At 34.3% G+C, this 26,492-nt stretch overlaps 2 protein-coding genes across 4 annotated transcripts in view; one reads left to right on the forward strand and one right to left on the reverse strand.

Annotated features, from left to right (window-relative positions):
* Positions 1-20,548, reverse strand: part of Slip1 (SLo interacting protein 1) — an 88,072-nt gene extending 67,524 nt beyond the window's left edge. Inside the window, exon 1 of one of the 2 annotated variants that reach the window (XM_066302568.1) lies at positions 20,315-20,548. In XM_066302568.1, the coding sequence (XP_066158665.1) occupies positions 20,315-20,335 (21 nt within the window). In that variant the 5' untranslated portion in view covers positions 20,336-20,548. The remainder of the gene's footprint in view (positions 1-20,314) is intronic. The other variant, XM_066302567.1, reaches the window with a different exon arrangement.
* Positions 1-26,492, forward strand: part of LOC136350646 (lachesin-like) — a 314,414-nt gene that overhangs the window by 191,111 nt on the left and 96,811 nt on the right. Inside the window, exon 4 of one of the 2 annotated variants that reach the window (XM_066302592.1) lies at positions 12,888-12,971. The exons of the other annotated variant lie outside the window; for it this stretch is intronic. The gene's annotated coding sequence lies outside the window, so the exon portion shown is untranslated. The remainder of the gene's footprint in view (positions 1-12,887; positions 12,972-26,492) is intronic. 2 annotated transcript variants of the gene reach the window in all.

Below are 26,492 nucleotides of genomic sequence, written 5' to 3' on the forward strand. Positions count from 1 at the left end.
ATGTCCTGTACACATAACGCATCATATTAATGAGTGTCACTTTAAGGGAGTATATTACCTCCAGAACAACAGAACTAAGCTAGCGTTGAAAGCGCAAATCACCGTTTGAAATGCATAACTGATGCGCATTAGGGCATATTCCTATTATAGCACAAGGGTGCTACGCTCGATGCACCCCTGAGCGTCTGTGAACGTTTTTTCAGTTCACTGGGCTTTCGTGCGCTAAAGAAATTATAACAGGTCACCTGCCTGCGAAATAGATTTCCGTTCATCTGTCGATTATGTTGGGAATTAATGTCATACAAGGCATTTACGTTTAAACGCAAGAATTCATATCGAATAGGCAAGCATGCGAGGCTTGCTGCAGATAGCCGAGATAGATGCCATACCGGTCAGGCTTATCCGTGTGGTTATGGTTAACCAATTCTTGTACATGATGGTTTGTTAAGTGGATGCTTTAGTAATTACTTCTTATGAAGCCGTAAAGCCATTTTGTTTTTATCAGAACAAGTCGACCTTCAACAAATTTGATCTATTGAACGTGAAAAATGTCAATTAAATATCTGGTATAAGTGTTATCTTTTTAAATAATCTCTGCGCTCCGCCTAATTAGTTAATCATTTCGGTATTTCATTTGAAATGTATATCATAATTAATTGTGTGGTTAGAATTGAACGGGCAGTGGTAAATTGCAAAAAATTCGAAACGATAGAAAAGGGATAAAAAATATGGCCCTATAAATTTTTACAGATATTTGACCAATCAATTTAGCTAAAACATAACGTGTTAAAAACCCTCCATATTTGAACACTCGCAAATAAAAAAATTCATTTAAATAGTCATAAACTTTTTAGGAGAGCCATCATCTCCATGTTTCTTTTATGATCTTAAAGGTCATGTTATGACTCTTCTTCGGCGGGTAACCATAAAATGTTGATCAAAATCCATAGACTATTCCTCACGAAATGACTTTTTTAAACGTGGATGTGGATTTTCAATATTTTAACTTTTTTCCTTTTTTGTATCTTCACAATTTTAAACGCTTTGATGACCAAACAAAAATCATTTTTTCCGCAGTTGCGATGTAAAGATAAAAAAGTTTAAATAATTGAACGTAGAAGGCCCTGATAATTGGGTAGCAGTGATTGGAAAATTCAATTATTTCAGTAAAGTCCATTCGTATTACAGGTATAATTCTAAAATATCGTTGTATCGCCAAAATATGCAGAAATTATACATTTTAATCACCAAATTAAGCATAAAAACAAGTTGAATATAAAATACAAGAAGTTACGTGACAACAGTATTTGCACTCACAAAACGAGTCACCACATTTCTAAGGGAAAGTAAAATAGTGTTACTACTTGATTCCTTATCAATGCATATGAAAAGGAATTAGCAGTATGGGTAGTACATACTTTCGAAAATTCTGAATTATTCTTTAACCCAAGGGGGTTTGAGGAGGAGTAGAAACAAGGCCCGAGACAAGGCCACCAAATGCAATATCCTAATGTCCAATTCCGAAGTGGTTCCCCTCATCGATTATATTCACTATGATTCCATGCAAATTGAAAACATTCTGGAAACGTTTTGAGTTTTGAATTTTCCCATGCAAACCCGTTCTCAATTCGATTCCTTTCGTTTCTCGATCTCGTTTTGCTTCAAAATCGACTCGCTAATTTTCGAGACCGTATCAGGATTGAAATAGCATAGAAACACTTGCAAATGAAAACAGTGCAGAATTCAATAACTACCAACCTGTGAATTTAAATTTTCACTGCGCGTCTTAATGAACGCCCAAAAATTTAAAGAATTCACGCAGTGATTGCGCGCATTTGTTTCGCTTAAAAAACTCAATTAAACCGTTTTGGAGAGTTTCGGTTTTAAAATTGGCCTTAAATGTCTTTCCTAACATTTCATTTGTCGTGTTTAGTGTTCGAAAATAGTCAATAAAAAACTGGTTTTGCCACAGTAGTAAGTGATGGATGTCACGTGTAGCAGAGTGTAATTTCACGAAGTAGCGTGATGCTGAACGGGGCCCGTCGTAATTTCAAATTACTTAAAAAGCTTTAAGACTAATGACTGAAATTACGCTAAAAGAGTAGCATAAATTGCGCCACAAGCTACGTGGAATTTAATAAGCCCAATCAACTCTCGACATTTTTCATTCAAACCAAATATCGACAGGAGACATCTGGAAGATGCTATCACGAGAAGTACAACATTTGCAAATTCGGCATCAACCGCATTCGGTTCTGAAATTAGCATAACTAAAGGATTCGGCACAGCATCTGTTCAAATATTATTGAACCAGTTAATAACTTTCAGAAGTAATTACAGTATTTGGAATTCGCCTTGGCATTGATTGGTTTCACGTGTTACTCGCGTAGTTTAAGCTACAAAGGCATTCCTCACGTGGAGTAATACGGCAACATAGAAGGGGTCTCGAACAGCGGTTATCTTCCGGACATCACCCGGTATTAAATGGCGTTAAAGACTCCAGATTGGTGGGTCATTAACTTATGGCGAAATACATATACATCATTTGGAGAGGCAGCATTATCCACTATTCATAAATAATGTATCTAGACATTGGCGTTTAAGAACCGGTAAAGAACATGTTTTTCATTTTACGTTCGCCAATAAGTAAACATTACCACTTAAGGTAAAAATAAGGATGTTTTTCAAAGGCGTATCCACATGCCTCACTAGCTAATCAACTAATTAAACCTACCCTAGGCAATAATGAATCATTCCGCTTTGAGTAATATAATGAAGTGTTCGACAGCTGTCATGTTCAGGACAGACCAGCCTAATTACTGCAGCCAAAAATGAAGTCGATCCGCTACTGGAAACACCTTAAAAAGGCCATATTGTTTAGTTCACCATAAGAATTCCTCCCGAATAACACAAAGGAGCCTTTGTCCTAAGGATTTTGTAAGTACGAGACCGACTTTTAAGTTTCACTTTAAACCTAAACCAATTATCAGTCCAACGCAGGAGTTAATGGTGTCCTAATGAGTTGCCTTTAGCACTAAATAGGGTCGTACTAAATTTCCCCTGCAGCTAAAATCTGGACTAAATCTGTTACGAAATTTGGAGGAGTTCGTCTAAGTTAGTGGTGTGGGCTCCACTACTCCAATAACGGCTCTATTTATAAATCTAATTATATTGTGGTTGTCCTCGATAAAAGCTCGAGGTAAAGTTTTGATTTAAGGTTACTATCAATCATTATTGAGGGCCGATAATGTGATTTTCCCATTGAATTAGCCGCACGATTAATTTACACGTTAATTTACCGAGTGTCCAGGCCAACCCTGGGCGTAAGAGATTAGCATGGGAAATAGGTGTTTTTTTGCGCCTGCTCCGACTATTTAATTGAAAAACTTTTGCCAGGAGGGCGTAGTACGCAAGACAGGCCGTCATTCTGTTATTTTTTAAATCTTCTAATTAAAGCCGCTTTGGCTCAAAATACCTTTAAATAAAAAAAAAAAATTGAATGTCCCGCGGGAACCTTCGAGACTACGATTGGCCAGAGTCAAGGTCAAAATTAAATAAACACAAAGTCGCCAACAGCATAAGTTTAAAAACTCCATGTCAAATGATTTTTTTTTTGTTTTTTAATTTAACCTTTTAGTAAAATGCAACTAAGAAAAAGTGAAAATAAATAAATTCAATAACTACTTACACATTAAAGTTCAACCAAACAAGTAAGTAAACAAAAACAAAAAACTTTAACATTGTTTACAAAAACATTTACGGCACTTGCTCGATGCGACCATCGACCAATCTGACTAATCTTGGGCCCGAACGATGACGAGGGACATTTAAACTTGTGAAATTTGATGGAATTTTGACCCAAAATGGCTCTAATTAAACGACTAAAAAATAGCAGAATGTATTGTAAATGTTTTTCAATTTACTAATCCGTGCAGATGTAAAAAAATGAAAACCGATTACTCACGTTAATCTCTTATGTCCAGGGCTGGGCTAGACGCCTGGTGTAAGAGTACATTATGAAATCAAAAAGAATTTCTGGAAGAGGACTCTCTGATTTAAGAGTTAAGTAAAATATCAATATTGAGTCAATATTATTATTCTCTCACTGCTACTTCTCAATGTTAAACTCTGAATTCGGACGATTTTCTACCAATGTGGCAGGCAATAAATTTATTCCATTTCCTTAGTTTCTGCATTTGTGGTGAACCTCTCTTCTATCAGTGTTTCCTTGGCCAATTCAAATTATGTTTTGCAATTGAATAATCGAGATTTCCTCTTGCTTTCAGGCAAAACGGAAAACCCTCTTTTATGCGGATGATGCCTCACTAAGTGCTGATAAAGAAGAAATCTCTAATTACTTCCATTCTACGATACGTTGCATGCCAACAATTTTGTGGATAAGAGAGTGTTAATCAAAGTTAATGAAAGAAAAACATATTTACACGATGGCTGATGGGAAAATGTGCTCCTGATTACCCGGGTATATGTTTATAATTACAATTAAGGCAGTCATGTAGTCTAACTAGAATCATTAGCCACAAAAGGGTTGTCAGAGTTACCTACTCATTGGCGCAAGCGAATTAATTTCTACATCAATCCGCGCCAGTAAACACGACGAGCTAATGATAATATGTTATGAACGACTTTAGTTAATCGAATTCATGTCAAGTAATTAAACCATTTGAACGATATTGTTGAATTTACCCGCATTTATCATCACCACGCTTTTGTATTTCTGGCCGTTTAATTTCCTGGGTGGGATTAAAATTGTTATTGTCCAGGATTTAATTAAATTATGTATTTCGCAAAACTGCGTCATTGACCTCATAGGGGGGTGATAAAAACTCGTACATTTGATCATTAAACTTTCATTGTTTCACCCCATTTTCTTAGTGTTGCGAGAATTATCGTTGGTTAATTTAAATGTCTGACTACACAAAAGCAGCAATTATTTTGCCCAAACTGGAACGAAGTCACAATACCTAGCGCGTAATGGTAAATGTAGTGTTCGACAAACCACAAATATATGATTTCAATTTCGACGTTAAACAAGAATAAAACACGTTACATTTCGGTGTTTCCGCTTGACGTAGCTGCATTAAGCTTTTACACGTAGATCTTGTAATTGAGGTAAATTGCGAACTGCGCCTACATCATGTTTATTTGCTCTTTCAGTTCGTCTCACTAATAAAAGAACTCAGAGCAGCAACTTCCAAGCTCCCAAGATTTTTTCCATTTAACCAACAATCTGTTGCATCCAACACATTAACTCGAATAAGCATACCATTACATGTCTCTGGATTAGTCTGATAGGGCCTTATTATAAGCTGACAATTAAATATGTGAAGTGTAATTTAACTGACAAGGCAAAGTTGCCGCATTTGAGGTTTTGAAAAGTTGGCAGTACCATTTCTCATAATCGCTTTTTACTAACAAAATATTTATATCGACGTGCACGTTAAGGCCATAGTAATTATTTTCGCTAATTACAATGAGCCTTGTACTTAACGGTACACTTAAATGCAAACATTATTATTGTTTATCACTCAAGGTCTTTGTGTTTTCTAATTTAGAAAGCGTCAGATTACCTAAACATGCTGATTTTGTGTTGGTACTTACTGTTATAAACAATAAGGGTTTCATTAACGCTGATCAAGCTAAATAATATTAATTTTACCTCAGTGAACTTAGATAAATGGTTCTACAATGAATTTAATTGCCTGAGGAGTTGGACAATGAAGCATTAGATCTTAATTTTCGAAATTAAGCCAGTTCATTTCAAAGCAGAGAATATTTATTTCAATTCCCTTCTTAGATACAGTGTTTACGAGATATTGATTTTCAATTATAGAAAATTCGGTAAAACGAACTATGACATGTGAAAAGAAGGACATAATACGATAAATGATATTAGAATGGAACTACCTATTCCAAGAAAAATGTATCACACAGAAAGTGTATTTTCATAGTAAAATTTCGACATGATCCGCATAGGGCAGGGTGTTTCCTATAAAATTTAACATCCTCTTAACTTTTTATAGTTGTATCGATTTTCTATCACTTTTAAAAACTTGTAATTGTTAGTAGCTTGCGTTATTTTTTAATATAATATTAACAATGTGTTTTCGATTGAAATATACAAAGTGTCCATTAAGTTAATGGCAAAAAATCAGGGAGTTATTATCTGGAGTATTGTAAGAATATTTAATTATTTGATTATTTTTGAACAGCCTCTTTGTTCCCAAAATACAAGGCGAGAAAATTTTTCAATAAAAGCCACTAAATATTAAATGTAAAGCTTCTTAATCTACAAGAACTGTTGAAAATTACTACCTCTAGCTAGGATGCAAGAATCTAATTTTCTCCTCAGTGAATGCCTAACTTTTTCAAAGACGCTAGCATCGTTTCTTATCGAATCATATCGAGCCATGATCTGATTTTTCAAATCTTCCACATTGTCCACTTTTTTCCTCAAACCTTCCAAACTATTCATCAACGTCTTCGTGAAATAGTCACATTGAAACGAAGTGGACGACCAGGAAGATCAACGACAGTAAGAACGCCTGAAGCGGAATACAATGTGTTGAACATGGTAGAGAAAGATCTGAGTACTGATCCTGAATCTTTTTACAGATGAAGCGAATTTCTCAAGAAATGCATTGGTCGAAGTGGATCACACAATGACTACGTCACTCAAAGTAGTCATTTTAAACAGTCCTTCTATATTAAAAAACCTCACATGTAAGGTTTAGTAGTAAATATTACTATTCCCGAAAATTTTTCTACTCGCCCTGTATCTTCAGAATGAAGAGGTTTTTCAAACATCATTAGAACACAAAATATTTTTGCAATATATCAGCCAATAATTCCCCGAATTTTAAATATATATTTAATGGATACCTTACATAGTACGGATTTAAAAAAATTTATTTTGTCATATAGAACAAGCATTTCATTATACATAATGAAAACTGGAGACAATCTAATGTTTTCAAAGTTACCGCTCACAGGCCTTTTATCAAATCTGAATCCTAATCTCTTGGCAGAAATGAAAAAATATGTTTGGTGGTTGCATAGGTGGTTCAAACTTTCTACATAGCTCATTGAAAACTCTTAAAACGCATGATTTCTATGCCATGGAAATACATATAAACTAAGGATGCCTTGAGAAAGAATTAATCTGAAGAGAACTAATAACTATATTGGAATGTCGTTTGAGTCAATCATTTTTTCTTTAGAACAGAGCCCTAGGAATGAATTGTTAATATCCATCGAATAGGGAGCATCCTGCACGTGTAATTTTTTTTTCAAATTCGTCAAAAACTACATGTTGTAGTTTATTCAAAAATAACCTTAATTATTGGTACAAAAACCATTAAAGAATATGAATAATTTTAATATAATAAATATAAAATAATGGACGTGTCTTACTGTGATAAAACGAGGCCAAAACTCGTTTACGCTTTGCTATTCTTCTATTTGAATAAGATGTGTTTATCTAGAGGACACTGAAAGAATTTTGCCTCTGGAAAACGTAACAATACTAATGTGCACTGGCCACAATAAACCGCAATGCAGTGTCAAGAGTTAAAACACGATATTTGTTTGAACGAATATAAGTAATATGAAAATCTAAACATTTAGACAGTCTCTTTCTAAAAAGAAAACATCCATATGGTTCTCGTCTTTATTTGATACAGCTCCATGGGCTGTAGCAGAATATTTTAATACGTATGAAAATGCCTGGACTTTGTTCAATGCATTTAAAAAGTAATTAATGGGCTTCACAACGTTGCCTATAATTGACGAAAGTATTTATTGTTTCCATTAAATAGCACACACAACATGTGAAAGGTAACCATAAATTATATAAGAAAAAATCGCACTTAATATATTCTTAGTTAAAAGCATATTGATGTTTGTTATTTTTAGAGTAACTATCGTGCTAAAATTGTAATACCTCCCCATATAATGTATAAGGTAGTGTAATATGTGAAACAATCAAAATCATGAAAATAGCCACCTTTTGGGAAAATAACTCAGTCCGAGAGAATTTGTTTAATTTCATTGATTCAGCCACGTTTCCATCAATTTTTCGTTTTATGAAATAGTCACGTTTTATTTGGTGCATGTAAACAACGGTTTTCAATGAACTTTCATTTTTTTTATTCTAGTTTTTTAAAGCTCAGAGATAAATTTGCTGGTAGGCTTATATGCCCCTATGGCTGCTTAGATTTTAAAGAAGCCTGAAAACATATTATCATGGTTATTGTATGTAAAAATAACACAGGATCACAAAAAGGTTTTTACTTTTTTATTGAACCATTTAGTGAACTAATCTTGTTAACTAGTTTTGCTGCAGGGGGATTTTTGCACGCTGCGCTCGTTAATCTACGCACAACCGATTACCGTTCGACGCAATTTAAAACAGTGAAAACTAGTTGACAACTAGATTTTTGCCAAAAATTTGATGCTGCCCATAAAACTCGAATAAAATCATTATCCAGGAGGCGTAATAATTCCCCATTAAAATTTATATTGACATCAATTTTTGATTTTGTTGCCATTGTTGACTTAAATCTCCAATTCCCAGCTTGGGAATATTGATTTTTTGGCATTCAACCAAACAAATCAGATTATTCTATGGCTTTTAGATTCTACACGAATATTATATCAAGCTCTGCAACCCCCTGCAGGAAAATGTACACTAAATCAGCTTTTATACTAGACGGATTGTATGCGAATAATATCCCGATTCGATAGTGTTGAGATCCACTATAATACAAACTCTCCGGTTCTTAAATATTATCCAGATTCATCTCAATTCATCTTCTTATGTAAAGAAAATTCCTCCATAGAAATACTTATTCTTTTTAAAAATCGATCTCTAGACCCATTATATGGGGCCATTCTGACATAAATACTCCTTTCAGTCTACGATAGAGTGGACCCTTATTTTATCCGGATGTATTACTCAACTCAACGATGTTTTTTCTGCATTTCAAAAACAGCCCAAAGCTAATGCTGTTCCGCCTGTTTGCAAGCAAACAACAGAATTATGTCTTTTTCGATAAAAATTAAATTCGGAACTTAGCACCACTATCTGAATATAAATTATGTGTTTGACTTAGTATTCAACGCGATAACTCACTTTTTGCCATCGTGCCATGATCGGAATATGCCAAGACCGAGCTAAATCGAGAGGATTTAGAAAGTCGCTATAAGGGTTGACCCAACGAAATGACCATAAAGTGCATTTGCGTCCCTCCCTGTTCCCGTGACATCATTTTATAATGGAAAGGAATATAAACAAGAGTGAGCAACGCATTACAGTTTAATGTCATCTGCATACCTTGGGCATTGCAAATTGGGCATACACGAAATACTCTAATTCGTAAAAAATCATTTCAAGTCTTCTCTTTCAATTAAATAGAAGGACAAATCGAGTCCTAGTTTCCAGTTCCAAACCATCTCTAATGACTTTAAAGAGAGACCAAAAAGAGAGAGCATTAGGAGGCAAATTGTCGTCGGTACCAATCCCTGTACGTGTACAATCTGAACCAGTGCAATGACATTCAATTCACAAAACAATAGAGTGCAAAAAAGTGCTCTACTCGGAATTAAAAGGACAAGTGAAATAACGGGTCGGCCTTATTTCCACATCAAAAGGCCCGACCTTAGCCCTGCAAATGTAAAATGCTGATCAACATTGTTAATTGTGCTATCAAGCATGTTATTAATGCTCATCTGCAAGTCCAAAACATTCGGCGCAAGGTCAATTAGATGTGGCTTGATAAATCAAAATGTAGGTCAGAGTTCATCAAATTAAATATTTTGTACGACGTATGACGACGACTTAGAATTTTGCAATTTTTCCTGAACATACGGTTGTAAAAGTGAGGAGATTGTGATTTATCGTAACTGGATCTTAGTGCTTTACAGTATCAGAATTTCAATGATGATGAGTAGCAGCTCCAAAACATCCAAGAATACGAAACTTATTTATTCGCCACGAGTACAAATAGATATAGATTTCGCTCATAAGGCTTAACGAAACATAACGTAATAAATGGCAATCAATAGAGATTTCTTTGTTTTCTGATGAATAATGGGTGTTTAATATAATAAAGCATTTCCTACTGGCGATTAAAATAGATCTCTGACATTAAGTGCTATTTTAAAGCCTGAAACACTGCAAGTGCAACAGCTTTATATATTATTGATGGTCTTATTTTTGTTATTGATTGGGTTATTAGGAGAAAAAATGGCGAAAATTGCTAGTAACGATAACCAAAAGCTCATAATATTCGTGATCAGCTACAAGTTAGTTTTTTTTTATTTAGGCATTCTTTCACTCATTCTATTGTGGTGGATAAAAGTTTTAAAACTTTTAATTTTTAAATTAGTTGAAATTAAAGACAAATCATCAAAATATTATTGTTATGTAATTGTAGTCTTTCATCAGATTCACTATTAAAACGTAAAGTTAACGAAATTAATATTTTAAAAAAAGTTATAAATAAAACATATTTCTGAATCGGATAAAAGTTTTAAAACTTTTATTTAGAAAACAATTAATTTTACAATAAAAAAGAAACATAATATTTGGTACCATATTCTTTCGAGTTAACCACTGCCTGATATTTTTTACGCATTAAATCAATAAAATTCACACCCATTTCCTTGGGATTTTTTTTCCACTCGTCCAATATTATTTCTAAAAGTTCAGGCTTGTTACGAATGTTTCTCAAACGGAGGCGGCTATCTAGGATTCCCCATAAATATTCAATTGGGTTTAAATCGGGGGATTGCGACGGCTATTAAATTATATCCACCCTCTTAGAAGAAAACCAATTTTCGATTAACTTGGAAATATGTTTTGAGTCATTATCTTATTGGAAACTTCAATAAAAAGGCATTTCATACTCCGAAAATGGCAACATATTATTCTCATATATGTATATCGGGTATTGCAATTTGTCTATTCTTCCTTGTATTTGCACCGCAGATTCGGTATCTGACGGACTAAAGCACCCCCATACTGTAACACTGCCACCTCCATGTTTAACAGTTGATATTTGACGTTGATTTTCTCAACTACTGGCCTTCTTACAGTGTCTACCATTCGATTCGAATATTTTAAATTGACTTTCGACAATCCAAAGAACGGTAAGCCATTTTTCAGAGGTCCAGTCCAAGAGATTCCGAGCAAGCTATAAATGGGCCTTGATGTTCTTTTTTGATAATACGGATTTCTGGAGAGCAACCCTTCCCAATTAGCCCATACTGCATACACGACGTCTCGCAATCCCTTCACTCAACTAGAGATAAAATTCTGCTCAAATTTCTTGATTAATTCCCCTATCTGTCTTACAAGGATCTTCTTGTAAAATTCGTTTTATCACTATTAATTGCGCAGACAGTTTTCCGTGGGCATCCTACACTTTTCAACCTTATAATAGCCACCACTACGAGAAGCAACTATAATTTTCTATATCGCACTTCTACTAATTTTCAGATTTTTAGCAATAAAAACCTTTTTTACTACTTTTTTGCAATTCAACGATATTTTGTTTTTAATCATTATAAATACACTTAGTTTTACCTATGACTTACAGTATTAATACCGGCAATCCCACCAAAATATTTTTATACGTTGCGAGGAACATGGATTACAAGTTTCTAAACTTTTGTCAGCGAAAAAATCTCATCTTGTCCCAATGGTACATACATGCAAATACGCTATAATAAACAACTTTATTCAAGAATGGTATGGTTAGTCAATGAGCATTTCGTGCACACGAGGGATCTCTTAAAAAGCGTATTTCGACAAAAAATTAAATATCAAAAGTTTCTAAGCTTTTGTCCGCCACTGTATTTTTCAAAGATATCATCAAAGGTGAAGCTAAAAGTTCTTTTAAAAAATGAACAGCAGGGAGCTAGACGAAGGAGGGTTATCAAAATAGTCTTCTTTCGTGACTTTTGGTTTATTTGTAAAGACGCAACCTTTTTGCTATGCGAATACTTATGTGGACCCACTGCATATAAATTTGAACGAGCAAAGCCCGCCCAAGGAAAAATTTTAAGAATTTTCTTTAGGTCGCAAACCCTGACAATATGACTATTTAAACTAATTGCAAAAGTCAAACAGATTTATTAATCCCAACCTCTGGTCTTATGGTTTGTTTAGGACGGTTTACACAAGTAGCCTCGAGGTATTGAATGGGTTCTCAAATGTGGGACACCGCGTAGTGGTATAGCAGGAAAAGAACAATTTCATTTCGCGTGGTGTGCCTTTGCTAAAATTGCAAAGATCTTATCGTAGACGATCTTCGTGCCCATTGCTCGGGCACAAAATAAAAGGTTTAAAAATATGGGCACGTAACTCCTTATAGGAAGGTGGAAAAATACCGATACCCGTTTTCTTGTTAGTACCTATAGCACCGTGTCGATTTGGCTGGTTTGCGTTGGACAAGTGAAACATACAACTAAGCAGACTTCAAATTAAAATTGACAGATGAATGGTTGCTTAATTTACACGAAATGGGTGGCAAATGTAAGCTAGTCTCGGATAGGCTCAATCATAGGTCAAATGTCACGATACCTAATAGTAATTTTTGCGTACACACACTTTACGGAAATGAAACATGCTGATTAAACCATTACGAAAATCTCTCCTTAACATGCACCGACAATTTCCGGACACGTTAGTACACGACCGATTGCGTTTCAGGACACCATAATTATGTTTAGCAGTGTATAGTCATCACAATGCACACTGGCGTGCAAGAGGTAAATTTGATTTTGAATTATGGTATCACATATCGATCGGCATATTAAAAAGTCCCAATCAAAACGGAATCCTTCATTAATTCTCTTTGTTACAGGTTTTTATTTATTGGGGAATCTATCAAACCCAACGCGAAATCGAGTTAAAAAGCTGAGGGAGGAGGGCGCGAACAATTATGCAGGTAAAAAGTGCTTTGTTGTTGAAATGGTCCATTCAAGGCCAGAATCCACCTACAAGGCTTCTTACTATCATTTACATTGGACAGCAACTATCATTGTCTAAGTCATATTTACATCATTTTAGTCCATTGTTTTGACTGTGATTCGTGGCCTCGCCCTGTAGGAGGGACGCCTTGAGGGTCTCAGTTTCTGGTAAGACACGCGAGACAGTTCCAAGATCATGTTCATGTTTTCGTCATCGCTAAAAAATTGTGTTTGTCTTTATGAAGTTGTCCCAAGTAGACATAAAATTCTCTGAAACGTGTAACGTTTGCAAAACTCGAAAGAATTCGGCGAATATTCTTGAAGAATACTTTCCTATTCTAACTATTTTAGAAACTCTTGGATATGCAGGACCCGTAAAATTGGGAAAAACTTGCCGCTTTTGCGATTTCTTGATATACAATATTGGCCCGAAATTTAAACTAAATATTGTAGGCCAAAAACGAACCACTCTCAAATTTTAACATTCTATATATATGGGTAAAAACCATTTCTGGACCCGTTTATGTCATTTTTTAGCGAAAACGGGGTGTATAATCAGGTCCTAAATCATTTCCGCTGATCCTATAACACACTGCATAGAAAGCATATTCAAAGAAAAATAATGCACGAGTGCATATCAATCGCCATAAAACTTGGTAGGTAAAAAAAACCACTCAAAAATTAATCATAAGTCACACTTTTTCAGAAACTTCAGAAATGTGTTTTCATCGAGTACTTCAAATCTTCGTTTGAACGCGTTTAATCTAACCAACGAATAGGCTCCTAGTTATTGGAGAGAACATTATAAAGCTGAAAAAATATCTTATCCTCAGAAGGGATATCGATCTTTCTACAGGATAAACAGGCGCTGCAGGAGTCCTGGAAACACATATCGGCTTCTAGATTAGTCTAGGTTCGTTCCCAACTCATTACACGGACCGAGAGTTTCTCGAATGGAGAGCAAAAATTTGTATTCCAACATCTTGAAGTGTTAGTGTCAAAGATCCAATTACCTCAAAAGCCTAATTAGGAATATTCCCGATTTCCGCTTGCAGATCAATAAAAGTTTATAGTACGAAAAATGAAATGAACCAATTTTAAAACCAATTAACTCGCAACAGAACGAGCACAATCTTTACTCGGATCTGGCCGTTTTAGAGGAATATTATTCGAACTATTAACCAAAATTAAATCTGGTAAAGTAAAGGTGGAAAAAGTGAATAAAAGCTAGTTTTCGAGCTCAGCTGACAGAAGCCAAACGCAATATGTTATCCATTCAGGGAAGGTGTCATCAAGTACCACTGAGACAGATAGCTAACATAAAGAGATGCAGGCGAGCATAATATCCTCCGAGATTACAATCTCTAAAGTAAAAACCGTGCCAGGCTAATGTGTGCATGTGACAAAATGTGGGCTTTAGCTCGGATTTTCTGGGGCAAGATGATTCTAGTTTGCAAATAAAACAAGTATTCAACTATTAAGCAAGAAAAAGGGTAAACACTTTTCAACTATTCGTAATTCACGTTCTAAGATGTAAAACACGAACACTTTTTTGTTTGTGTGTTTACTTTGTAACCTGTAAGCTTGTTATTCCAAAGCTCACTGCACTATGTTGAAATAATTTTTGTTTATGAGAAGTTGAGGCACTCTTCCTATCGAGCAGCTAATACAATATGTTTCTTTATAGGAGGTTAACTACCCATAGAAACATTCAATTATCCCGGGATTAAAGAGCGTTATATAGTTGCTAATATCCTGGATAGCCAGGTTGTATGACGTGTCTTCCCGTAGGGCCGTAGAGTTAATGCTTTTTCTCCTTAAAAAAGCTTTCGTCCCTATTTGTCACATCGTTAGACCGTCAGAATGGCTGCACAAGATGAGATAGTTTCAGTTAATAATGTAAATTAAGGAACGAGAAGAATTTACTGCCCTAGAAAATTTTATGTTAAATTGAACATCCTTGATGGTAAAAACACTCCGACCAAAAGACCCTTACTCCCATTAGTACCCCGTTGCCAAACTTCGTTGACTATGCCCATGTGCATACTTTGTCTAAAATTCCTGGGAAGTCGCCTCAGGGTCGCAAGGTAAACTTCTGGAATGTTCCTATGAATTAATTAATACCCTGTAGATCACTTGTGGTACACAAATTACGGACATCTCAGTGAAAATTTAATAAACTTGGCATCCGCGTTATTCTCTACGGGTCCAACATTTGGCTAACAGAATTCTATGAAGTTGAACAGCCGACTTTTAAAGGGAAAGGATCTATAATTTATATCTTTATTGACACATTAGTGCTGTCCCTTTAGGGCAATAACATTCTTTCCCACCGCTTTTATGTTCAAGAATTTTGTCGAGATTTTTTCTTTCGCCAATTTAGAACGAGAAAGAACGTAAAACATTTTAAAAGTTATGATTGAAATTGTTTTTTTCATCAAGACTGTAATATCTCGTTAGATGGTCCCAGTCGAGGTCTCAATGGAAAATAATTTTCTTTAGATCGTTTTCATAAAGATCCTTTTTATTTACTCTTTTGCAGCTTCTAAGGTAGCACTAAAACTGTTTACATTTTTAAAGTGCGTACCTACCACTAAATACGTAAAAGTGCATGGAAGATGTTCTTCGAGCGTATAACAGCAAGAAACACAGGGTGTTGAAATCTGTAATTAGATTCTATTTTTTTGCTTATGCTAACAGTTTTGCCGCATATTTTCAATATAAACTACATAGGTAAATACACTATAATCTTTAGCTTTATTAAACTTATTTAGGACATTGAATGTGGGGCCTGCTATAATTAGTAAAGTGCTAACAAAATTCCTTAGCCTAAAAAATAATATATTTTCAATTTTGACATCGTATTAAGGAAATTTATTGAGAGAAGTCTGCCGTTAAGGTTTGTAACCTGATCGCAGTAACACCATGTATATACATACATACATATGTGTCTCGAATTGCAATTGCAACAATTTAATAGCGTTTTTACAAAGTTACCTATACCGTGTGTCCCCGGATAAGTGAATCGACTCTCGTAAAAGGTAAAAAATGTTTGATTTAAATTTTCATTTTTTCAAGTTGAGCCCTGATTGGTTAAAGACCAATTTTTAACATAATTTCATTTTTACGAAAAATCAAGTATATTTTAGACATTTTCAAAATATTAATTTTCCTGTAATGTAAAATATCTTTTTTGTGTCAAATAAGACAAAATGTCATTAAAAAAAAAAGTTGTTCAGAAACGAAACCTAAATACTCATATACACTAAATTTGTAAGTCCTCAGTTAATTTTTATTAATCACATTTTGTTCCATTTCCATTATAAAAAAATCTTTTTACCAATTTTCGTTTTATCAAACTGATAAACTGTTATCATTAAATAAATCAAAAAATATATAATCTCATATTAAATTTGAAGATTCACTAAATTTCCTCCTTAACTTGTACATTTTTCAATATGGTATCGTAATTCTTTAAAAGTTGCCTGTACGAGTTTTCTAAAAATTTATCAAATTGCGTTTGTTATCCTTTTTTTTAACATTTCTGTATCATTTAGGATGTATTCTTCATAAACTATTTGTTTCATTCTTGCTCAAACAAAAAAAAATCATTATCGTAAGATCCGTGGATCTGAGCGACCAAGATGTCTGGCTCATTATAGTAAACCATCATTCACCAAATTGACCATTTAACCAAAAAAAGTTTAATATGAGATTATAAATTTTTTAACTTATCTAATGATAATAGTGTATCATTTTAATAAAACAAAAATTGGTGAAAATATTCTTTTTTGTTTTGGAAAATACAACAAAATGAAAAATCAAAGTTGGTTGAAGACTTACGTCGTATTTGACATAGAAAAGACACTTTACTTTCTAGGAAAATTTCTTTCTTTCATGTTTTCTAGACATACTGGATTTTCTATAAGTGAAATTATGTTACATATTAGTCTTTAACCGAGCAGGGCGGAACCCTCAAAAAATAAAAATTTAAATTGAAAATTTTTTACCTTCAAAAAAGTCGGTTCACCTTTGCGGAGACACATAATATAAACCACATATATGTGACAAAATGCTTCGTTTAGACAAATATAGTGACATATTAAGTTCACAACTGATTTGTAGCTGGACTTTGTAATGTAACAAGGACATTCGCTAGTCAGTGCCTATAAGGGAGCACGAACGAAGCCTCCTTGCTCCACTTCACTGTCGGTTTTTAAGGCTGGGACTCACTTGAGCAGATATTTGCAATGTAATGCTAAAGACGAGCATTACAATACAATGCTCGCAGTCTTGGCAACACGAATGATCATTTTGAATGTTTGAATCAACAATGCTGCACAGCTTTCTAAAGACGATCAGTCAGTCGATTTTCAAATGGAAGACGCTTCTTACTATTTTCGCAATGTAATGTACTATTAATGTGGTAAAGATTAATTTAAAAAAAATTACCTTCACAGTACTTCATTAGTTTACATAAATTTTGCAAAATTACCAAAATACGTTTTTCGTTAAAGCCTTCGATTCGTTAAAAAAAAAACAGTCATGTGGAGTATCGATGCTCCGTTCGTCGTTCGCGTTCGCTTCGCGCTTACTTGACTGCATTGATTAGCGAATGTTTGTATTTCATTATATTTAGCTAAAGTCAGTTGTGGGCCCCAAACGAATCCTTTTGATTGTTGAATTAGAAGTCAGTACGCGTCGTACGAATAAGTCTGCCATTTCAGAACAGACTGACCATAAAATAGTGTAGCTCTATTGAGCCAAGAATTCAAAATGAGCAGTCGTAGCGTGAAGAATACGAACATTGTAATGTACTGCTCGCCTTGAGCATTACATGACAAAAAACTGCTCAAATCAGTCTGGGCCTTTAAGCTTTGCCATAAAAGGTAGCTATACAGTTCGACACGTCAGTTTAGCACTATGAAAAGAATGCCAATAAAAACACACGATACACGATTATAGAGTCGACCAATAAAAGCAACTATATTTTCGGAGTTACAACATAACTAAAAAATGTTTAAGTTGCTTTTATTTCCCCTTTCTCCTCAAACGTCGCAGTCTAGATATATGTACCAAACTGTATGAGTCAGTTTTACAACTGCGTTGAAAGGGTTTTTATTATTCACTGGAAAACGGTAAGTCGTACAGAAAACTCGAAAACATGGTTTTTTCGTCAAGATTAAATCGGATATTCCAAACTTATTTTTATTGTATGAAACAGAAGGGACGTGTCAACTTTTTGCTTTAAAATATCCAGCAGCGTTCAAATACGTCACTGGAAAATGATTTTTTTTATTTCATGAGATGTACAATGATTCTCTAAAAATTGCGAAATTGTCAAAAGATTAATTTAAACCGATAGCAGATGCTAAGTAACTTTAAAAAACATCTCGCTTGACAAGTGAAATAACTAAAAAACTGTGGATAGCTCGATATAAGTGTTAAAAAAAATATTGTTAAAATTATTACATGTATATTTCAAAAATTAAAAAAAAAATGTTTACTAAATTATTTCGAAGTAAAAAAAAATTCATAAAATATCCCAAAGAAAGTTCTAAAAAAATTCTCAGAATAATTCCTTCAAATTTCCGTGAGAATATCTCGATCTTGATGACAGAATGATCATGACGTAAATCGCTGAAATTCCAAGATATTGATGGAATCTTTATCAGAATCGACAAAATGTTCAGAAGATCTCCTGAGATTGAAGATAACATAGTGTACCATTTTACTTGAAACAACCTGAGCGCAAAAATTCACTTGAACTCATCACCAGGATGCAAGTCTTGTAATCAGATTTTGTCGGCTATATTACTAAAAGGTTATTAAGGGGATTTTGGGAATATTTCGAGTTATCTATTTCACAGCAGAGCTCCTGGTTGTAAAGGTTAATCCATCTATCCACTTTTGGGAGGAGATGGATTTTTCAACCTACTGGAGTACCTATCCCATTTCAAGCGACTAAAAAGAGGGATAAATCCGTCAAAGGAAGGGATGGATACCTATATGAGGTATCTATGAAGTTAATGAAAAACAGGGGTGATTGCAATGATTTGGGCCACTATATAGCACTGTAACTATTATAGTCAAGAGTGTCCTAAGGTTTCAAATATTATGTATTATGTGATATGTATCTAAAACAAATTCCCGTGGCAAAATAATGTTTTAAAAAATGTTCGATTTTTTTCTAAACGCCATTGAGCAATTAAAAAAAATGAAGTACACACATAAAAAATTCAAGGGGCGTGCAGGAAACCATAAATCTCGTCGGCAATTTCTTGTGTGTCGCATTTTTGATGGATTTTTTGCATCTTTTAGCACTCCCGGACGATTTAGGATCTTCTTGATAATAATGGGCCAGGGAGGTGTAAAGAGGTGTTAATAAGCCCTTACCAAAAAGTGTAACTAGCAGCAAGTATTCTTCAGATTCCAAGTAAATAATCCAAACAAATATTTTAACTATATAGGGGACCAAACGACTAAAAAAATTTAGTGATAACAGCTGTCCAAGCTCTGGGAACCGCCTACCTATAAGCTTTATATTGATACTCAGGTTAGTTCAGGTCAGTTAGATTATGCAGGTAAGCAGAAAAAGTTAATTGTGCCTTAATAAATAGTACCTACTCATGTCCCTAGAAACTGCATTAAGAACGACATGGACATTTGGTCTAAGCCATAGATTAAACAAGTTGAAAATGTCTCTTGGTGAATACTGAACATGCTCGCTACCAAAATAAATATCACATAATAAACAGACACACACCAGGTTTCAGATAAAGCACTCACTACATTTATCTCGGTAGTGTTTACGCCATAGTTTGATTCCTTTTAGACACAAAGAGCTACACTGCACTAAAACTTAAATTTGAATGAATTTTCCATTTTTAACATTGGACACCATTTGATTGGTGCAAAATATTCAGGTTTAATAATATAAGCAAGCTTATTGGAACTCAAACGATAACACCCAGCTTTTTGTACATGGTCAATAGTAAGTATACTTAGAAGGTAGGCATAATTGCGATAAAGCTGAAATGGCAAAATATGGGTGAAACCTAAGACCACCCAAGAGACCAAGCCGAGAAACATTTGTTTTGTGTTACATGCATTGAGAAGTTCCATATGCCCTGGAAATATTTTTTAAAATGCAAATAGACTTAGAGAGAGTTCTCTTATAAGCAATTTCCAGGCAGTTGACATCGACATGACCCTAAGCCCTAAGGAAGTGGTGGAAAACCGCTTAGACGGTAAAACTCTGAAGGAGCTTTTCCCATTTGATCCGACTTTTTCAAAGACTTCGAAAATTTTCTAGTCTTACCTTAAGTATAATAAAATCCATGTATGAGTTGAGGTTTTAACTGGAAGTGCTGGCCAAAGCAAGGATGAGGGAGAAAAAGTTCACAAAATAAATTTCCGTAAAGCGCGTCGGAAAAGTGAGCTTTTGTTCGAAGTTTCCGCGCCGCGACGCGAAATATCCACTTTCGAGCTTCCCGAGCCGCTAGAGAGCGCTCCTCAACGACTCGACGGTCGCAACAAAACTGAATAATCTTCAGGTCTGTACTCTGTACGTACTGGCATAGCAAGGCAAAGCACAAAGTTTAGCTTTTGGTGGGACGCACTCGCTTGGCATGTGCCCTGTACATCATAAGAACTATCATTATTACAGTCGGAACTTATGTCACGTCACTTTCCAACTTTATGAATGCGTATCGAAAAAGCATTTTTAAAAGTTATAACTTATTTCGCGGACGGCAGTCGATGTTTAAGGCGAAGCCGTTTGGCACTTTAACCCAGTTTTTCCTGTTACCATTTTCTTGATACCGCCAATTAAAATTTCTCAGAATGGGTCATTACAGATAAATACACATAATACGCTTGTTCCGTTGCCAAAAGCTCAAATGACAATGGCTTTCAGGTTTGAATGTCCAAAACCAATTGCTGTGTCCACATTCGTCAAGTTAACTCACGTTTTGTAGAATAGGAAAAAGCTATTGGAAACGTACCTTGTATAATTTCCAAGTTTTTTTTATTTAGCACGAATTTCGACACTCATTCTTCAACAACAATTCTATATATGCCAGAATGTCCACTTTCAGTTCTGAGTATTACTGAATAACTATGAATTATTGAATGCAACAACGTAACAAAGAAAATTATATTGTTATTAATTTCTGAGCGATGAATAGCGAGTTTGAAAATTCTTAAAAATTCTTACAGTCGACAAAAGCATCATAACGATATCGATGCGTACAAGGTAGTTCAAGTAGCTGCACTATCGTGATCTCGGAAATGGTAAGAGAGGTAAGGAATAAGAAAATCAAGAAGAAAGAAGAATAAGAAAATTCCGAGTCGTTCTGAAGTTATGTGGAAAGTAATGAAAATTGTCAAATCCGTTCCTCGTTTGTCATGGCTCCATTTAATTAGATATTTTAAAAATCATTGCCGCATACGCTATTGTCACGTTTCCTTACTCCCTTATAAACCGGAGGAATTTAATTGTCTGTCCGTCGCTTCAGTTCCACGTCAGTATCATGAATTTATTTTCCCCTTTATAGTGATTTTTGACATTTATTGTCCTTTCTAAAGACATAACACTCAAGAAAAGATTTTAAAAAGCAATTAAAGCACAGGAATATGCTTCTCAGTCATGTGTATTATTTTCCATATAAAGGTTTTTCTATTGTATATCTTACAGTGTGAGCCAATCGAAATCGCCAATGTGAAATACAAATTTCTGTCTTATTGACCTACTCATCTTTAGGTTTATTTTGATCACTAGGAAAGCGTTTTTCAATATTTCACTACTTGAATATTACATTTTTCTAATAAATATTTTTAATAGTTATATAATTGATTCTCAAAAATAGGTTATAACTGTATAATGTATTTGTAATGGATGTACGGAGTTGTCTTGCATATGATAATTTCAGCACGAAATAAAAATTTATTTAAAGTATTATTTATTTTTCTAACGAAATGAAATGCGGTTTCTTAAAACAAAAAACTTTTTTACATTTCTGCCAAATGAATAATAAGTATAAAAAAAGCTTATTGTGAGAATCGTTCTCTGGTAGCTATATTGCTTATTTCCTTAGATGTATAGGTCACTGGCATCATAAAAGTAAAAAAAATGTGTGTTTACATTACAAAAATAAAGATAATGATGGTAGGCTACTATACTATTTTATAAGTGAAGTCATTTGGAATATTTCAATTTTTAAAAGGCACTTTACCACAATTTAACCGACCTTATATCTCTTACGATAACCAAACCTCAAACACGTAAAATCAATTTGGAACATCCTGTGTAATTAAGGGTATTTATGTGTTATTAGAATCTGCAGGTGATATTGTTGAAAAATTTGCCGGATATTTAAAGATGCAGTAAACTAATCTAAATTTTGAAGACGCTCGAGGTTGAAGGGGAGAGCAAAAAGAACAAAAGTGTTATTAGCATCTCTCAGAGATATTAGTTTTGATTTAAATTTCTATCAGCGAAAGATTTTATATTATTAACTAATAAATTATTTTATACAGATTTAAACGAGCAAAGATATTTGATGAAAAAGAAGAAACGCAAAGGCATTAATAATTGGAAGTGTTAATCAGTTATTGTCCTGACTTGGTTTTGTGTGATCATGTTCGTATTAGCAAATTTTACCTTATTACTGGTTTATTTCTTCCTGATACTTTAAATTCTTTTGCCACGCTTTAATTTCCGAACTTTTGATTTGATTCTTAAATAGTGCATTCATCGAATCTTTAGATTTGTTTTTCATTAGTTCTCGAAATCCTCCGAACCGTAGAGCGTAGAGCTGGCCATTACCGTTACTTCCCATTAGATGCGAGTCTATAGGCTGCATTTTAAAAAAACCAATCATATCGAAATTCGAATATAATTTACTATTTCCGCAGGTGTAATCAAGTCTTAGCTAATCTCCTGTAAAAAGATAGTCATTTTTTGCCACTCCATGCAAGCAATCAAAATTTCTCGCAAGCAATAAATCATAGCAAATTGCTGGTTGACCCGATTGAAAGCTTATTATCCTTCAATGCAGGAACACGAGTAAACAAAGCGGACTTTATAACAGTTCGAATTAAACCGTCAACACAGATTTTAATTTAAACAACATCATCTTTGTCATAACTATGTCTTCAACCGACAATTCAAAGGCGAATGTATGTATGTAGGTACATTCCGTGATGGTATACTAAGAGTATCGTGCAAGGCAATTATCAGAGAATCCCTTTTAGCATCGCCTATAGAATGCAAAACTGAAGGTTAAAAGAACAAAAGGTACTTTGTACTTTTACTATATCAAAGCTTAAACAGAACACTTTTCCTTGAAGCACCGCTACTCCAAAGTGAATAATTAGGAAACGTTCTTAGCAATATGGGAATTGCGAAAATATGCAGCTGTGATAAAAGTTCCCAATCATGGAAATGCATTCTAGTCGGTAGAAATTTTTTCCCTCAATTATCCTTAGTAATACTAAAAGGGTAAAGGATGAAAATATGTCGCTTGAGTAGTTCAAATATCCCAATTTAAATTTGACAATTGTACAGAGTAATATTCGAGGATTGACTCAAATTTGCAGCTTAATAGGTCCTCAGTGAGTACTCTCATTGAGATTCAACACTTGGAGGCGAGATATTAACTAAGTAATTGTAACGATCTTGGAAATTAGATTCTTGAGATTTCATAAAATTTACTCTTCGAGTACAATACAGTTTGGCGGTAAAAACAAAACAAATTCCACAAATCGGCTGTATAAAAAAAAAAATTAAGGTCAGCTGATAATGCAAAACGAATCGTGTAACCCGGCAGTTGTTGGAGATTAGCTCCCCACACTTTTTTCAAGAAAACATCTAACGGGCACTTCAAAAGAGCCGTCGATATATTGTGATTTATTGCCTATTTATTGATTTGATATATTGCAGATGATTTGCATGGTCATACGTCATTCCCCAGGGATATATTTAGCCGTGTATATACAAAGAATACGCGATGACTACTACTGTTCAAAATAAAAATTTAAATTAGATTTTCCCTGATAAATTGTCCAAAATTATTCAAATTAGCCATATACGAATGGATCCAAAAGTTCGATTATTGGCTTTTTCAAGGAACGAAAAATGGTTAAGAGAGCTTCTTTTAATCATGACAATTATCCATTGTAATAGCTGGAACAGCAGACATAAAGCACCTCACCCCTGATATCTAAAGCAAATAATTTTGCATTTTTGTTTTCAACTCGGCTCATTAATCGTGGTCTTACTATCAGAATAATCAGACAGAAATATTAATGAGTCGCTGCCGTATTTCTGGTTGGCTAACAGATATTATTCTCTGCCACCATTAGGTTGACTATTTTATCAAAGGCCATTTGCCAGTCGCATTTGAATTTGATTAGAGCTTCCCTTAATTTGGAGTATTTGAGAAAACAATTTTTAAGCAATTATGGTCGAGTTTACATTGGCGAAGCAAATTTTTCCGTTGCATTTCATAAAGCTTAATTTCCCAAGCTCCCAGCTTGCGCTCTGTAATTTTTCGTTCTCCAAATTGCTTTATTCAAGAAATACGTGGGTTTGTTTTGTAAATCGATGCAATATTCGGAAAATTTATATTTTCGTAAGGAAAACAGAGTCTGTTCTCAATACGCTTTTGATTTAAGTCAATTTTCAGTGTCTGGCAATCGTACTTTCCGTTACATTTCCCTAACTCTTTCGAGAATTGAAATTATTAATACACAGCTACACTCAAATATCCACCAGTTCGAAGGAAATAAACGGCTTCAAACAGGCTTTCACGTAGTTTTATCCAAATCTTCCGGGTTTACCAACTCTAAGTGCTAATTAGATCGAAACTTCGGTAATTTTAGGTATGGCATTACCCTAATTAATTCGCAAACTTCCAGACCCTTATGCGAACTTTAAAAATGATCCCAATTAGCGTAAATTAGTTTAAAGGAAAGCCATCTTAATATACCTACCCTTAACAACAAATATGGACCTTTGATAAGTTAAGTTAATTAACCATTTACGTATCAGGCGAGAAATGTTTTAAAGAGAATTGAAACACGTCCAACAACACTGACACTTTCATGAACTGACGAGTATATGAGCTTAACCCTTCCAAGGATGGGCTTCCAAGTGTCCATAAAGCTCCTGATGCACTACCGATTACGATACAAAACTTCAAATTTATAATTTAACTTTCTCGCCCTAAAAGCATTAGGAGGGATATCGGGGTGTTATTAAAGTTTAAAAAGTTTACCGGGAATGATCTTTATATGTGGTTACTCGAATTATGAGCTTAGAAAATTAGTATTAGCATTTTGAACTATTTCATGTAGCCCGAATCAATATTTAATGTAATTTAGCTATAGATTTATTGTTAATTTTTTTTCATTTTTGTGGTTAAATTATTTCAAGGTCTTTACATTAGTTTAGAAACATTTTAAAAGTTTTCAAAAGGAGTCTTACACTCTATCGATTAATTTGCATTCTTTGATTACTCACGATAATTCAACTGATTCGTGAATATTGGAAATGCTTTTTGAGGCATCTTCAGCTTAGTTCACTTGGAAAATTGTATTAATAGCTATCAAGTACGGTGATTAACGCAAGCTAATAGAGTTGGTCTTGATCATTTTGAAGTGTTTTTGGGCTTCAAAGATATTCGATAAATTGGTACTAAAAAAAAAATGAAATTGACGAACGTTTAAAAAATGATAGAATGTAGGAATGGAAATTTTTTAATTTTTTCGCGTGCCCTTTTGGTTTCAAATCGATTGATTTGGCTTCTATATTGATCTTAGATAGTAGGAAATTCCCTTTTCTTAGTTCATACTTCAAAATCACAAAAATAAGAGTCCGCGTTTAGGGCAATCTAAAGGAAACGGCGCAGTTTATAAAAATTTTGCTCGTCGGGGCTATTAATTTGATGGGTGCTTTGAATCTTGCATATTAATATATCTTGCGACATGCAAGACATGCCTTCTTCCTGACTAAAAGCATCCAGGCTCCAAATCTAGCATGCATCAATTTCTCAAATTCTCTTTCGTATTAGTTGCTTTGGTCTTCCAAGAGGAAGTGTCTTGCCAAAACAATTTTATTCTTGGGTTCGATAATCGTATCGCATTTTTCACCTCCAGAGCATCTTTTATAACTGGAAAACATCCTTTGTTAGCTGAAAGATCCGAATCCCTGGAGTGAGATGTGTCAGGATTTTGAGACGCATGATGGGATTTTGATATAACGTTTCTTGGCTTATATTTCCGTTTGCATATTTATTTCGGATTTGAGTGATGTTATTTATGCTCATCCGTATAACAACACGAGGGAGTGGACTTTTTATACTGAGGATCAGTGAAATTTTATGCTCAGTCACTGCTGAGCAACGAAATTGTAATCCAACCAAGTCCTCTTGAAATCCCTGTCTTTACAAAAACGTTATATTCTTCAGTTTTAAAAACTTAGCTTTAAACTCGTT

This window comes from Euwallacea fornicatus, chromosome 3 (genome assembly GCF_040115645.1).
Source record: "Euwallacea fornicatus isolate EFF26 chromosome 3, ASM4011564v1, whole genome shotgun sequence".
In the NCBI taxonomy this organism is placed as follows: domain Eukaryota; kingdom Metazoa; phylum Arthropoda; class Insecta; order Coleoptera; family Curculionidae; genus Euwallacea; species Euwallacea fornicatus.